The sequence below is a fragment of the Tamandua tetradactyla genome, chromosome 11 (genome assembly GCF_023851605.1).
Source record: "Tamandua tetradactyla isolate mTamTet1 chromosome 11, mTamTet1.pri, whole genome shotgun sequence".
NCBI lineage: Eukaryota > Metazoa > Chordata > Mammalia > Pilosa > Myrmecophagidae > Tamandua > Tamandua tetradactyla.
The window spans coordinates 77,186,823-77,203,032 of record NC_135337.1 but is presented as its reverse complement, the minus strand read 5'-3'; the positions used below and the strand labels follow the sequence as shown (position 1 = coordinate 77,203,032).

Below are 16,210 nucleotides of genomic sequence, written 5' to 3'. Positions count from 1 at the left end.
TTCTGAAGTTCTGGGCCGCGCTGGACTTTTGGGATTCCCTTGACCGCAAATAGTAATCCAAAGAATGAATGAAGGCACGAACTTGGCCACTCACTGTTCCTCCGCGCGCCCTTGGCTGGGTCCCACTCTAGACGTTGGTGTTTTCTTCTGTGAGAGAGGCGGGTGGGTTGGACTTGGAGCGGGGGTTCCGCGATCCCTTTTGCCTTCCCCTAAATACCCCTTCATTCTCCATCCTCAGCCCCTTGCCAGTCCACAAACGCACTCAAGAATTCCTTCATTTAAGCTGCCAGGTCTAGCGGTCTTTGGGGAACGATTGTGGTTGGGAGGGCGTCCTGGGCGTTTCCCAGTGATTCGCCTTCGGGACCAAAGCGACCATGGCCCTAGGATGGCCCGCGCGTAGCGGAACTGATGGTCCTCCCCACCTCTCCCCGCCACCCAGCGCACCACAATGTGGATCCAGGTTCGCACTATGGACGGCAAGGAAGCCCACTCGGTGGACTCGCTGTCCAGGCTGACCAAGGTCGAAGAGTTGAGGCGGAAAATCCAGGAGCTGTTCGGCGTGGAGCCCGGCTTGCAGCGGCTCTTCTACAGGGGCAAGCAGGTAAACCCGCTTTTGTTCTCCCCTGGCCTCAGCCGCCACCAGCCGCCACGTTCTCCCCCCCTCGTCCGGTCTGCCTCGCAGCACCCGGAAGGAGAAGTCCACAGGAACCTCAGATGCCTGGGCGAGGAACAAAGGCTGGGCCTTCCGATTGCCGGCCCAGGCCAACAGCTGGCACTGGAATCTGTGGGCCTTGGGCTTTTAAACTCCTTTTGTTTTTACAGACCTCGCCAGGAAATAATTTCTAGAGAAAGGAGTCGGAGGCGGCTAACAGTGCTGATGAATTTAGAGGAAGGGCCTAGAATTGTCACGCCTGATGGGTCAGAAAGGGCCAAGAATTTTCTTGGAAGCACTCAGTGTTGGTCCATGGCCTGGGCCTAGAGATAGCATCAGACTTCAGGGGCTCTGCTTCTTAGAAATTTGGAGGAGGCGATTACAAATCTGGAGATGGTGCTTGCAGAACAGCAGTTTCCGCCACCTTGGCTCTGGTTTCCCAGTGAGCTGCTTGTGAATCGGCGCGTGTCGTGAGCTCTGCGCTGGCTCTGCTAGGCATCTTGATCCCTTTTCTTTCCTCTCTCCCTAGGTTCTTGTAACGTTTAAAATGGCCACCCTTGCTTGAACAGCTACTCTCCACTTGGGACGCTTTTGCCTAGTAGCGCCCGACGCTCTCCCTTGGTGCCGGTGTCCCTGAGCTAGTGGGATTTCCTGGGTGAAGTGAGGTGGTATGGGAGAAAGCGTTGGTCCCGTCTGCTAGGGCCATCTTGAAATCAGATGGACTGAAGGGACAGGGGCGTGGACTCTAGCTTAAAAGTAGTCCGTTGGGCTGTGTACACCCTACTTTTGTTGTGGCAGTTTGAACTGGGTACTGCTGCCACCTGGTGTCTAGATTGCAAAACATGTGCTCCGAGCTCTGCCAGGGTTCTTTTTTGGGGGGGTGGGGGTACGTGGTGGGAGGATCTTATGTGCTTTCTTGAAATGAGACGTGATGATTAATTTCTGGAACTCATGGCGCCCTAGGAGACCGTCCTGTAAGAGTTGTGATGACTTAGATGTCTTGAGAATTTGAGCGAGCCCGCCCTGCTTGGGGAGGTTAGCCGGATCCCGCAAGCCACGTGGCCTGTGGATTCTGCTTGTTCGGATGGTAGTAGCCGCTTGAGGAGAGGGAGGGCTGTGAGCAAACTCCGTGGGTGCTCTCTTCCTCCTTCCTCTACCGATGGTGACTCATTTCTGTGCCATCTAATTTGATTTTTCTCTGCCACTCTATTTATTTGTTCATTCAGAGGGGCCTTCCCTTTACAAATAGTTATCGAAAATCTCCTGCAAGTGCTTGTACCCAAGTCCCCTCCAATGGAAGGCAGCGAACATTTTTGGGTTCCTGCTGTGTGCCTGTCAGTGTTTGCATTTTTACATTTCCTTTTCCCTCGAATTTTGATTATGAATAATTTCAAGCATGCAAAGAAGTTAAAAGAACCGTGGACACTTAAAAGACCCACTATCTAGGTTTTTTTGCTGTCGACATTTTTGCTTAATTTGCTCTATCACTTCGCTCTCTTTCTACCCTTGCCTCTGTTTCTCTCTCCGTCCATCTGCCTTATTAATTGGGGGTATGTTTCAAAGTAAGTTGCAGACACCACCCAGTCCGTGTCACCCCTAAATGCTTCACTTACCGAGCATTTACTAGAATTCTGTATTGGTTAATAGCATCGTGGGTTTTTTTTGGAGATAAAATTTATATATAGCAAGATACACACATCTTAAGCGGACCATTTGAAGAGTTCTGACAACTATCTACGTGTGTGTAACCCAAACCCCCATCACTCTTCATTTGTAATATATTATTTCACCCGTACAAAAATAATCGTCACGACTGTGTAAGTTGCAAAGCAGGAAAATAACCCAGGCATGGCTGTGTGCATTAGACGTGTACGTCATAATCCGTCAGGATGTCGGGATGGGGACGCCTGCTCGCTGCCACAGGGGCAGCAGTTGGCTCTGACCTAGAGGAGAGCTGAGATTTGAACTCTAGACTCCAGCTTCTGAGACTGAGCTCTCTCCCACCCTGCATTTCTCCTAGTAGTGTAAATTTGTAGAGTGATAAAAAGACCCATGTTCTTGTGTAACTGATAAAACTGCCCAGTCCTTCCTTCCCCACGCGGCAGCTTCATGAGGCCACATCGCCCCACTCTGTGAGGAATGTGTAGTTGTTTCGTTTTTCCGGATAAGGAAACCACGCTTCAGAGCTGATGCAATTTCCCCAAGGTTGCACAGCTTGTAGGTGTCAGGGTCACAAAGAAGCCGGGACGGAGACTGGAGAGTGGGGTAGGGGAAATGCACAGAATAATTGCTTTGCAGCAGACTGCCTAAACAGTAGATGTAAAACAGCCGACTTCCAGCAGGCAGGAGTGAGGCTGTTGTTTTTATAGAATGTTCTAGAAAGTGTCCACAATCTCTTTTATTTTTTATTTTTAAGTAACACTGCCCAGCAGCGTGAAGTCAGATGAGAATATAAGAGAAACACAATTGAGTCTCCCTTCAGGATGCGGAAAGGTTTCGCAGCATCTTCAGTTGATGGGGTTGGCGCTTTTGTTGCCTGGTCTGTGGAAATGCAGTGAGTGGGTGGGGGAAGGGCCTTTGGGCGGCAAGCCCAGCCTGGGCGAAGGCGGGAGGCATCTGGCCCCTTTTTTGGGGGACTGCCCATAAAAATAACAATGGCTGTCATCCGTGGTGCGCCTTTAACACTCCCAGGTACGATGCCTTTAACACTCCCAGGTACGATGCTTTGTGCTTTACGTGGTCTTCTCAAGTGTGTGTCATTTACTCACTTTTCAAATGGGGCCAAGTGTGAATTCTGTGAGGACTTCAGGGAGGGGCTTCAGATAAGCTCAGCTCAGAGTTTCCCACCTCGGCACTGTTGACATTTGTGGCCGTCTTGGGCACTGTGGGGTGTCGAGCAGCACAGCATCCCTGACCCTTGACCACTTGATGCCAGGAGCATCCCCGCCCTGCATTTGTGACAACTCAGAATGCCTGTCGGCATTGCCCCATGCCCCACTGCGTTGGGGTGGTGCTGGGGTGTGTGTGTCGTGGGGGGGCTGGCAGATTCATCCGCAGTTTACTTTAGAAAATGGTGAAACCAGCCACATCTGCTTCAAAGGCTGCATTCAGAGCCTCGAAACAGTGGCCTTAGTAGAAAGGCCTTGCAAGCGTTCGCTGTGTCACAGGGTGACACCAAATGGCCCCGCTGGACTGGTCTTTTCTGATGCTGCCCCTATTTCCCTGGAGCGGGGAAGGGGCGAGGTGGCAAATCTGACGGCCTCCCAGAGACCTGTCCTGCAGGCTATGGGAAGGGGGAGTTCCCCCCACCAGGGTCCCCGCACTGTGACCCTCTGTCCCCAGGAGAGATCCCAGCCAGAGGGCCGGTCAGCCAACATTCCATAAAGTGCCCGACAGTACATATTTGTGGCTTTGCAGGCCACGGGGTCTGTGTCGGGGTCACTCAGGTCTGCCGTGGTACGCAGTTCCTACGTGGATGGGTGTGGCTGTGTGCCAATAAAACTTTAATTACTACAACAGGGGTGGGCCTTCATTGGCCAGTTACACCTCAGGACTGCACGCCAGGCTCCCATTGGCTAGTCCAGGTTCCACTTTCAGGAACAGAGCGACTGTGGAATGTTCTCCAATGGCGGTCTAGTGCTTTGTGTTGTGAGTTGCTTTCTAGGGCTAAGGCTTTCGAACCTTGACATGCTTCTAAATGGTTAAAGACCTCAAAGAGCTCTTGTTGATGTGGCTTATCTCTATGCATTTGAAGTTAAAGCTGAGAAGAAAGGAAAAGGTGGGAACACACATAAGGCATTCCTCTAAGCAGCAGAACAGTGATTCCCAGAGCTTCTGAGGACTCCACCCTGCCCTCCGGAGATGACAAGAGTGACAAAGCCCATGATGTCTTGGTTTTACTGTGACTCTAGCGTTGACCTTGCTGACTCCCCCAAGTGCTACTCTAGGACCTGTCCTCCGCTGCAGCCCCGCCGGGTCCAAAGGCAGATGCATGGCCTGTGCGCTGGGGTGTGAAACTGTGGGCTGTGTTTGTCCTTGCGCTTATCCTCGATGTCCCGTCCACCCTGCTTCCCCCTGTGGAGAAGTCACGTCCCCTCTACCCTCTCCTTTTTATCTTTTTTTTTTTTAGTGGAGGTGAAATTCACATAACCTAAAATTAACCATATTTAAGTGTACAGTGTGCGGTCAGTGGCATCTAGTCCGTTTACCTTGTCATACGGCCAACAGCTCTGTCTAGTTCCAGAACATTCCATCACCCCAAAAGAGAGAGACCCTGTACCCATCATTGGTCCCACCCCATGCCCTCCCTCCTGGCCCCTGGCAACCACCGATCCACTCTCTGACTCTGGATTTACCTCTTCTGGGCATTTCGTGTAAATGGAATCAGATAATACGTGGCCTTTTGAGAGTGGCTTCTTTCATTTAATAGAATGTTTTTGATGTTCTTTCCTGCTGTAGCGTGTGTCCAAACTTCATTCCTTTTCATGGCCAGGTGGAACTCCCTTATTTTGTTTCTCCATTCATCTGTCAATGGGCACGTGGGTTATTTGCACCTTCTGGCTGTCGTGAATAATGCTGCTAACAACAGATGTGTACCTGCCCTAGCTTTGCTTTCTTTCCTTTTTTTTTTTTTTTTAATATTATTTTGAAATAATTTCAAATTCACAGGAAAGTTGCAAAAATAATACAAAACCTATACAGAGAACTCAAAGTAGCCCCCACTCAGATACCCAGATCTACCAGCTTTTAACATTTTGCCACATTTGCTATATCATTTTTCCTTCCTTCCTTCCTTCCACCCACCCAATCCATCCATCCACTCATCCATCCATCTCCTTTTCTGTTTTCTAAACCTTTGAGTAGGTTGTTTACATACATCGTGTTCCTTGAACCCTTAGGAAATACTTCCAGGTTCATTTTCTAAGAATGAAAATATTCACTTACCTAACCTTCTTCAATGCAGTTCTTAAGTTCACGTCTGCCCCCACTTTTGATGTTATCCCCTTCCTGCCGTGCTTGGGATCCTGCACCAGCTGTTTTCTTCTCCCATCTGTCTGTCTGTCTGTCATCTTGCCTGAATCTCAGGCTGCTTCGGACGCCCGCAGCTAGCCCAGCTAGCCCGTCTCCTTCCAAAGGTATTCGGTGCATATCCTAACATATCTGTGCATGCACGCTTTTAAAGAAAGCATAGGTGCCAACATTCTGTAAATTTTTCATACTCTTCTTTCGCCCCAAGTGTTTCATTTACTGTCTTCTTGGTGATAGTTCCCTGAGAGCAACCTGGCTTCCTTTTTCGTGGAATAGCTTCACGGGGAGCCTTTTGTCTGGGTGCACCATAATTTATTTAAGAAGTTTAATATCGCTGGGACTTTAGATTGTTGTTTCTTGGGGTTTTATGAGCTAGTAATTGCAAGGTTTCAATGAGTATCCCTGCATGTATGTCTTTATGCATATGTGCATGTGACTGAGTACAGGCACAGGATAAATTCCTAGGGGTGGGGTTGTTGAGACAAAGTGTAGGTGTGTTTTTTAAAATTTTTCCCCCCTACATACAGTCAGCCAGTTTTATTATCATTATTAGCCAGGATTATTCAAATAGTAAGGTTTTTTTTTTTTTCTAGTTTTGATTTGCCAAAGAAAAACTCCCAGGTAATTTTTGAACACTGAGCTGAGTGCTAAAGCATGATGCAAAGGAGACTAGCTTTCAGAACAAAATATGGAGATGGTGATATTTTCATTCATAGTATGTGGCAGTTGACCAGGTTGATTAGGTACAGGTAAGTCAGTTTTGATTTCAAAAACAATTTGTTTTTGTCAATTGAACCACAATGTTCCTCTTTTTTACAACTTATTTCAGGGTATAAAGCTTTAGGATGGCCCTGTAATTCCATGTAATCTCTTCTATTTTTTGTTTTTATTAGAGAAGTTGTAGGTTTACAGAAAAATCATGCATCAAATACAAAGTTTTCCATATAATACCTTATTGTTGTAATATATAATATATAATATGTATTATTTTACATATATTAAAACGTATAGTACATATACATGGTAAATGGAAAACATAATGTAAAATGGTAATGCATAATATATAATGTAATCTCACAGTAGTGTGGTACATTTATTATAATAAATGAGAGAACATTTTTATAATTGTATGCATTTTAAACTTCGGGTATTTATTTTTACCCTGTTCCCTGCCAACCCATGTAAGGCATGCTAGGTGGGTTTTAGATGAAGCTGTTTACTGTGCGTGATGGTAGAACTTGGGTTTAGGATGCCACAGATAGATGTCCCTTGATAGGAGATTCAGCTTTGCCAGGTTCAGTTGTACGAGATTAAAAGACTCGTCATGATGGACGTCTGAAATCGTTTCAGTCATTCAACAAGAATAAAGAGGACAGGGTGAGGGATGTCCATGTACCGTCACCCACCTTCAGTCACGAGCAGCTATGGCCGGTCTTGTTTGTTGTTTCCCCACCCGCTTGCTTCCACCGTACTGGATTATTTTGAAGCTAGACAGTATCAAATCTGGGGGAGATTTTGATGTGGCCAGGCCATACAGCAAGTTCAGCAACTTGGAAACAATTGATCTTTTGCTGACAGTGTCCTGGAACCACAGTCTGTTAATTCTAAACTTCATATCTGACTAGTGCCCCCCACCCTCCCATATATTTGCAAGACAGCGGGGTGGAGGCACGCAGTCCTAATGAAGGTAGGAATTCCAGTTGACTGATAGTGAAAATTCCCATCTGACAGATGCAGTTAAGGTTATATGCCACCCTTTCCCCCTTCGTATCGGCTGCTGTGACAATTGAGTCCTGCCTGGAGCCCCTGTCAGGCCTCCTGGTTGCCCAGCACCCTGGCCACTTCAGGCTACACCGTTGGCTTCACTGTGGCCCTTTCCCCTCCCCGCTTCAGCTCCAGATCCAGTTGGTCCTACCTTCCCTCTCAGCTCTGTCGCCACCAGCTGCCCTGCCCTGGCCTCACTGCCCTGGGACTCGGCCTCTGCCCGAGTACACTTTGGAAAACAGAAATCCAGCCATGTGCATCTTCCTGACCTCGGCTCTCCCCATGGTGGCCCCTCTGTCGTCCACGTTGCTTGGAGGAACCGAGTGCCCTACCTGGACCCCTGGCCGTCCCATCCCGCCCTTCAGGGCCCCTTTTGAGTGCCAGCCTGCGCTTCCTGCATCCCCATCTCAACGTGGTGGCTTCTGCACTTGACCACCTCTTTTCTGAGCTCTTGCGTCATTTCCTAGACACGGCATTTGGGAGATTTGGCCTCCTGGACGCATGTAACCATCCTGGGTGGTCGTACAGTATTTTGTAGGAATGAGGGTGGCTTGCTCATTCCTTCTGGCAGAGAGGTGGATTGCTCAATGTCCTGCTTGCAGGTAACAACGCCACAACCTCTGTTCATGTGTCCCTTTCCCACGTGTGTGCATCTCTAGCTCTGTGGTTCCCAGCTGGGGGCACCTCTGTCCCCAGGATATGCTAGACAAGGACCAGAGACATCGGTGGCTGTCACAGCTGGTTGGAGTGTGCTGCTGACATCAGTCTGGGGTGGGGGGGATGGAGGGTGCTCAGGATGGCCCTTGCCACAGAGAATAAAAGTCTGGCCCCCTTGTCAGCTGAGTTGGGAGGCTGGCGGGGCATGTTCCCCGCAAGGTGTGAGCAGTCTTGGATGACCACAGAGCATCTGACTTCTTTCTTTTCCTCTTAACAAACAGGAAAAAAAAAAGTGTAAAAAACATCACTGCAAAGGATTGGACCCTGGACTTGGCTTTGGCTCTGACCCCAGGTGCTGTTTGCATATTAATAGCTGTTAATCCCTGTTGCCTTCCGGCCTTTGCAGCTTGTGGAGAAGGCTGGAAAAGATGGAAATTTTTCCCTCTGCTGTCTTCCTTTTCCTTAGGGTCCAGGTTCTCATCAGGACGATCCTGCCTGTCCCTTCCCTGGAGGCATTGGCTGTCTGGAGGCGTGTTTGGGTTGTCACAGCTGGTGGCTGGAGCCCAGGGATGCTGCTCAGTGTCCTACAGTGGCCAGAGGCCCCCACCCCAGAGGATAACCCGGCCCCACATGTCCATCGTGGTGGAGACAGCCTGCCATAGGCTCACCCAGAGAGTAAAAACATACTTAAGGGCCTCTTCTGGGTGTTGGTGGAGTTCCATGGGGCAGTTTCTAATAAAAGATAGCTCCTTGGCTTTCGGTGCCCTTGGGGTGCAACTTAGGTGACCAACTCCTTCCAGCTCCCGCTGGTCCAGGCACCCGGGAGCAGATTAGCTAGGAGGTTCATGGTCCACGAGGGCTAGCGCTGATTAGGTCAAGGACTTAACGGGAGAGTGTGGTTAGTGGGTCAGAGGAGCCATCTGGGCTGGGAGAAGCCTTAGAAAGTGAATGTGGGGTGGGTGCGCCGTCCCCTTCAGCTGGTACAGAGCAGGGATTCTCAGCCTTGGCAGTATGGACATTTGGGGCTGGATCATCCTGGGCCCTGGGTGGTGCTGAGCAGTCCCTGGGCTCCCCCTTCTTGATGCCAGGGGCACCTCCCACCCCCAAGTTGTGACAACCCAAAATATTCCCAGACGCAGTTACGTGTCTCCCTGGGGAGAAACTGCCTCTGATTGAGAACCAGTGATAGAGGTTAAACACGTTTACTTGAAAAGAAATTGTAAACCACAAAATATGAAGAACCTTCCCCTCTGAAGCCCCAACCATATGGGAGTCACGAAGGGTCTGGGGATGTCCCTGGGGGTGCTGAGGGTGAGTGGGCACGTCCCGGGGGTGCGCTGGGTGTGCTGGGCTCCTGTGAGCCGGTGTAGACGGCATGGTGCTGGTTGCATTCTGCACGGCAGTGTTTCTGGGGCCTGATCCCGCCGGCAGGTGCTCTGCAACATTGGGTGGGCGGGTGACCTTTTCTCTCGACTCTCTCTGCAGATGGAAGACGGCCATACGCTCTTTGACTACGACGTCCGCCTGAATGACACTATCCAGCTCCTGGTCCGGCAGAGCCTGGTGCTGCCGCCCAGCAGCAGGGAGAAGGACTCTGAGCTCTCGGACACGGACTCCGGCTGCTGCCTGGGCCAGAGCGAGTCAGACAAGTCCTCCAACAACGGTGAGGTGGCCTTGGAGACTGACGGGAAGGCGGGCTCAGCGGACGAAGACTCGTGGGACGAAACGGAGCTGGGACTGTACAAGGTGAGGCCCCTGGCAGCAGGTGGGGGCCGACTTTCCCTGCCCATCTGGTCTCTGCGCACCCAGGGCCCACAGGGAGCACGCCCACTCGCTCTGCCATCCTCGGCCAGCCCCACCATAGCTCTTGAGTGAGTGCCAGCTCCCATGCTATCTCTGGGCCTGGTTACCTTAGTCCTGCAGTGAAAATCGCCGAGTCATTTCTAGAAAGTTCCTTGGAGTAATCAGACAGTACTCCAGGGATTCCTTTTTTTTATTGAGGTGGAATCCACATAACACAGACTTTGCCATTTTAAAGTGAACCGTCCGTGGGATTTAGTCCATTCACTGTGTTATGCAACCACCATCTCCATTTAGGTCCAGAAAATTTCATCTCCCCAGAAGGAAACCCCAGGCCCCATCTAGGCAATCACTCCCCATCCCCCTTCTCCTGCCCCTCACAACCATCTACTTTCTGTGGAATTCTGTGGATTTGACTCTTCAGGGTATTTCGTAGAAGTGGAAGCACACACTGGCCTTTTGTATCTGGCTCATTCGACTTAGCATCCCCGTGGATCAAATTTCGTTCCTTTTCGTGGCTAAATAATGCCCCTTTGCATGGATGGACCACATTCTTATTCTCCACTCACCAGCTCATGGGTCTCTGGTTGTTCCCACCTTTTGGCAGTTGTGAATCGTGTGCATTTGTGTACCCGTTTTTGCTGGTCTGTAGGGGGGTTCCTTGGAAAACAGCTCTGTGTTGGAGGCCTGGTCTGTAGACATCTCCTTTGGCCTTTATAGAGGCTGTAAAATTTTGGAATCAGGGCGTTTTACATAAAGATCTGGATTTCTGTTGTGGTGGAGCCAAGCAGCAGTCAGTCTGTTTATATGACTCCGCTTCCCCACAATCCTTGCTGAGCCTGCCTCACTCTTGAACACTTGGGAATGTCTGGAGACGTCATTGGTTGCCATGACTTGGGGGCAGGAGAGAGTTGGGTCAGTTTCCTATTCTCTCAGTTCTAGAGGCTAGAACCCTGAAACCAGGGGCAGGCAGGGCCATGCTGCCTCTGAAGCCTCCAGATGAGAATGCTTTCCTGCTTCTGCCAGCTTCTGGCAGTGGCTGGCCATCCTTGCCATTCCTTGGCTTGGAGACATGTCCCTCCAGTCTCTGTCTCTGTTGTCACATGGCCTTCTTCCCTCTGTATCTGCTGTGTCTTTGTGTCTCTTTTCTAAAAAGACACCAGTCATTGGATTTTAGGGCCCACCCTACTCCGGTATGACCTGATCTTAAATAGTCAAATCTACGGGGATCCTGATTCCAAAGCAGGGTCACGTTCTGAGGTACTGGAAGGTTAAGATTCCAAAATATCCTTTTGGGGGGCACTTTAACCCCTTATAGAGAGGGTATTCCTGGCGTTGAGTGGATGGAGGCCAGGGATTCTGCTGGTCACCCTGCAATGCATGAATGCTCCCCCTCCAGAGAACAGTCCAGCCCCCAGTGTCAAGAGTGCCGTGGTGGGAAACCCCGAAACCCTGAAACCCTGAGCTCTGAACACCAAAGACCTAAGGGCCAGAGTGGCCCTTGTCAGTTCTTCTGATCTGATGACCCTTCCCTGGGTGGGGAGGAAAGAGCCTTCTTGTTCCATCTCAGGTCAATGAATATGTGGACGCTCGGGATACAAACATGGGTGCCTGGTTCGAGGCGCAGGTCGTCAGAGTGACCAGAAAGGGGCCTTCCCGGGACGAGCCTGGCAGCTCCAGCTCTAGCCCAACCCTGGAAGACGATGTCATTTATCATGTGAAGTATGACGAGTGAGTGTCACTTTGGGCGGGCCTGGGGTTTTTGAACATTTTTGGTGAATGCCATTGGCTTTGTGAATTCAGGCCTGGAATTCAACACTGTCTTGGGAATGAAATTGGGATCTGAGAGGACCCATCCCTTGTGCTCTCAAAAAACCCACTGGGCCACCCTCCCCCGTGAGGAGCATCAAGGGGGCCCAAAGCCAGATGACAGCTCTGTCCTGATTATCTAGTCTGAGTCATGGCCCCCACCCTGATTTTCCTGTTTTATCTGTGTGATTTATTACTACACGAAACCCCTTTATTTATTTGTTGTCTCTCTCCCCAGTTGGAATGTGAAGTTCCATTCCCCTACAAGTAATTTTTTTTTTATTGAGCATCTGCTTTGTCCCAGTCCTGCCAGCCAAGCACAGGGGATACACATAGGTGAATACAGAGGGCTGACATACCTGCCTGCCTAGAGCTGACATTCCTGGGGGTGGAGGGGCCCTCGTGGGTTCCTGCCAGGTCCCTCTACTTCCTAGAGCCATGGCCTGGCTCACACAAAGCTTAACTCTTTAAACAGATGTTGGAGTGGTCAGAGGAGAGAATCCCAGTAATTGAAGGATTCATTCCCATCCAATGGGCTGGCAGTTAGCAAACCTTTTTGAGGCTTGCAGGCCAACTCCAACCTGCAGCCCATTTTTGTAAATAAAGCTTTATTGGGACACATTAATGCTCAGTTTTCAACATATTCAATGGCTGCTTCTGGCTACCAGCAGGAAACTTGAGTAGTTGCCACAGAGCCCTTCCTGCTCATAAAGCTGGAAATATTTTCCATTTGGCCCTTTATGGCAAAAATTTAATGAGCCCTGATTCTGATGGGTTCTAGGGATAACAGTGAGCCCTAGGCCATATTGTTAATTAGAATAGATTTGGGATTGCCCCTCACCGGTGAGGCTTAACCTCGTTCCTGGTAGAAGGCATTTATCTTAGCCCTATTACTTTCTGCCCTTTTGTGAGGGGCGGAGGGGGGGTGCTGATGGAATATTCCTGTATATCTAGAATAGCGACTTCCCATTGCAGTCTAATATCCGGGGCCTTGCACGTACATAAAACCATTTATGTCCTTCTACAAAAACGTTTAAAAATCTCTTTCAGTATGTATGAATTGAAAAAAGTTAAAATCTCTTCCCTCCCAAATTTCCTCCCGTTGCTAGGGGTGCACCTTCTATTTACCATGCATTTTTGATGCCAGCAGAGAACGGGGTCGGGGAAGGGGTGGTGTCCCATTGTGATGAGAACCATCCCAAACCGGGTGGTGTGCACAGCGCTTCCCAGCCTGGAGGGAAGCCGGGTCTCACGGTGACCGGGGACCGTCGGTCACGGGCTGTGGTGGGATTTTCCCCGCAGCTACCCGGAGAACGGAGTGGTCCAGATGGGCTCCAGGGACGTCCGCGCCCGCGCCCGCACCATCCTCAAGTGGCAGGAGCTGGAGGTGGGCCAGGTGGTCATGCTCAACTACAACCCTGACAACCCCAAGGAGCGGGGCTTCTGGTATGACGCAGAGATCCTGCGCAAGCGGGAGACCAGGACCATGCGGGAGCTCTACGTCAATGTCATGCTGGGGTGAGTGTGCCCCGCGCGCGCCAGCGCCCTCGCGTGGCCGGGTCTAGGCGCCGTCCTCGATCCGGGTCCTCGGGCCTCCGCCTTCCCCCTCTGGTGGCGGCTTTAAGCTTGTGGAGCAGGCAGTGCATGCAGACGGGGTCGCATTCAGGAGGCGCTGCCGGACGCGAGCTCGCCGCCCGAGCCGCACAGAGGCCAGTCCTGTGCCATCGGGATGCCAAGCAATGAGAAAAGATGCTCATTGTGAGGTTGGCGGGCCTGGGACTGCAGGCAGGGCTCAGATCTGTCTTTGCTGTGAGAGTGGAGGGCGATGGTATGGGAATGGGAGGTGCGGACAGAGGTGGGGAGGAATGACTTGGCAGTCGTCCAGTTGGTTAATTCTCAAGCTGGCCACAGGCAGGAATGTGGATTTTAGGCCAGATCTTCCTTATGAAGGGCATCTTGCATTTGATTTGCTTGCTAAGTCTCCTTGTCTCCTCTCCTTTTCCTCCCCCTATCACACTTGTCCTTCTGGAAGTGGTCAGCTCATATCTGGCCTCTCTGGACTTCCTCCTGCCTTTTGGCCTAGGGATGAATGAGCGCAGCCCCCTCCCTATGCGACCTTCTGGCCCCTCGAATTTCCCTGTCCAGGTGCTGCTCTGGCTCTTGCCGCTAGCTGCTTGGCTCGGCTCTTGACAGGGCAGTGCCAGGGGAGTGAGGCCATGGGGGGCGTAGCTTCTAGGCAGAGAGGTCACAGTGTGAGACATGGTGAAGATGCCTGTGGGGGTACAGAGACCCCTAGCTGCAGCCTGTTCCAGTAACACCTCCCACTGCCGTGGTGCTGTATTTAGTACATATTACTTACTGAGTAGTGTATATGACCTGTCATGTACATTATTTACCAAGGGCCCATCTGCAGGCCAAGACCTCTTCTAGGCATAAGATGAGAGCAGGGTTTCTCTGCCTCGGCACTGGATATTTGGGACTGGATAATCAGATGTCAGGACGGGCTGTCCTGGGCACTGGAGGGTGTTGACAGCAGCCCGGGCTTCCCCCAACCTGATGCCAGGAGCACCCTCTAGTGGCGACAACCCAAAATGTCCCCGGGGCAGAATCGGCCCTGGTTGGGAGCCATTGGGTTGTAGCTGTGAAGGAAACGAAGGTACTGCCCCATGGGGCAATGAGGCCACTCGGCAGTGGACAAATAAGTAATGTACTGCAGTGTTGGGTGCTATGAAAAAAACTAAAGCCAGAGAGCAGGCGAGAGAATGATGGGGTGTGTGGCCGGAGGAGGTTAGGAAGAGCCTGTCTTAGGAGGTGGCATTAGAACAGAGGCCTGAAGGAGGTGGGAGAGTGAACTGCATGAATACGTGCCCCTGTGTCGCAAGCAGAGGCATAGCAGGCACAGGGCCCTGGGGCAGGAGCATTCCTGGTGGATTGTGGCATAGCACAGAGGCCAGTGGCTGCAGTGGAGGGAGGAAAGGGGGAGAGAGGGAGGGAGACAAGGCTACGGAAGCCTCCTGGGATCTTTTAGGGCATGGCCAGGACGTGGGAAGGAGTCGAATTTCTCTCTGTTCTGGGCAGCCAGGGGGCGTGATGCAATTTGACCTAGGATTAGAAATCATTTTGCTGCCAGTCCGGGGATGGGCCGTAGGAGGCCCCGCCTCAGTGATGTCCCCGACATCGTCCCTGACCCCTGACGGACTGCGGATAGGGACCCACAGAGTCCCGGAGCACCCCTCGGGGGGCCGCACACCCCAGCCTGGGCTCTCAGGAGGCTGCCTGCCGGCCCCTCCTGGGTGGGTGAGAACTGAGGTGCAGAGCCTCCCCCTGCTTGGTTAGGGCCTGACTGGTGAATGCCCAGGGCTCCAGGACTCGCCCCCTGAAGCTGCCCCTGCCACCTCCCCCCTCCACCCCTGCAGATCCCCAGCCTCCATGTACTACCTGGGAACAGATGACACCGGGCGTCAGGCCTCCCGTAGAGGCCCAAGTAGTCAATACCTTGGGTTTTGCAGTCCACACGGCCTCTGTCGAGCCTGCTCAGCCAGGCCCTCATGGGAAAGACAGTCTGTGACTGAGAGGGTGCTGCTGTGTGCCAATAAAACTTTATTTATTAAAACCAGCAGATTTCTGTCCTCAGTACTCTAAACACACGCACAGGACCCCGATGCACTCCTATGAAATGAGCAAGTGACATCGCATTCAGGCTGTTTAAAAGACCTCAAAGCCACAGCACAAAACTCTGAAATCACAACCTCACATGGGAGCTCGCTTCCAGCTCTTTGGCCCAAAGATAGAAATGGGGGGGGTGGCGCTTCATCTTCCCATTCAGTTCAGCTGCGTTGCCTTCACCATGCATTGAGGAGGAAGCATTTAGCAACAGGATGGCGGAAACAGTCTGTATTCAGTGACCCTAATGACCAAGAACCGGTACAGTGGCTTCCAACGCAGAATATTTCTGACCACTATGCCTCAGACTGACTTATTTTGTCCAAAGCACACGTGGAGCACAGATGAAACAGCCCTTTTTGCTAAAACCTAGACCCCCAGGTTTCCACTTGGATACACTTAAGGCAGAACATGGGAAGCAGGCTTGATCAGGGGTCATAAGGGAGAGATTCATTTTGCATTTGTACCACTTGTGGAGTGACTTTGGGGAAGTCTTTGCCTTGACATGGGCATTGGCTTCTCTGACTTCAGCAGGGGGCTGGCCAGGGTCTGGGGTCTCCAGTGCAGATGCTTACAGGAGGCTGGCAAGGACAGGGGTAATGAGACTGCATGCGCCATTCAGACAGGTGGCTGCTGCTCGTTCTGGCTTACTGGTGCTGGACAGGACTGTCAGCCTGAAATTACTGGGCTTTCAATTTCTGAAAGAAGCGGACAATCTGGATTATTCTACAAAACCAGATTATTAAATGTTGGTGATTAGTTTGGATTAAAATAAAAACAAATGTTATAGGGGCTAAACAGGATCCGCTGGTGAGATGGCTGCAGAGCATGCCTGCC

General features: G+C 51.2%; 1 protein-coding gene across 5 annotated transcripts in view; it reads left to right on the top strand.

Annotated features, from left to right (window-relative positions):
* UHRF1 (ubiquitin like with PHD and ring finger domains 1) overlaps positions 1–16,210 on the top strand; it is a 49,236-nt gene that overhangs the window by 879 nt on the left and 32,147 nt on the right. For all 5 annotated transcript variants that reach the window (XM_077121069.1, XM_077121065.1, XM_077121066.1 and 2 more), the window contains exons 2-5: positions 440–601; positions 9,587–9,847; positions 11,472–11,632; positions 13,013–13,228. In XM_077121069.1, coding sequence (XP_076977184.1) covers positions 449–601; positions 9,587–9,847; positions 11,472–11,632; positions 13,013–13,228 — 791 coding nt within the window. In that variant the 5' untranslated portion in view covers positions 440–448. The remainder of the gene's footprint in view (positions 1–439; positions 602–9,586; positions 9,848–11,471; positions 11,633–13,012; positions 13,229–16,210) is intronic.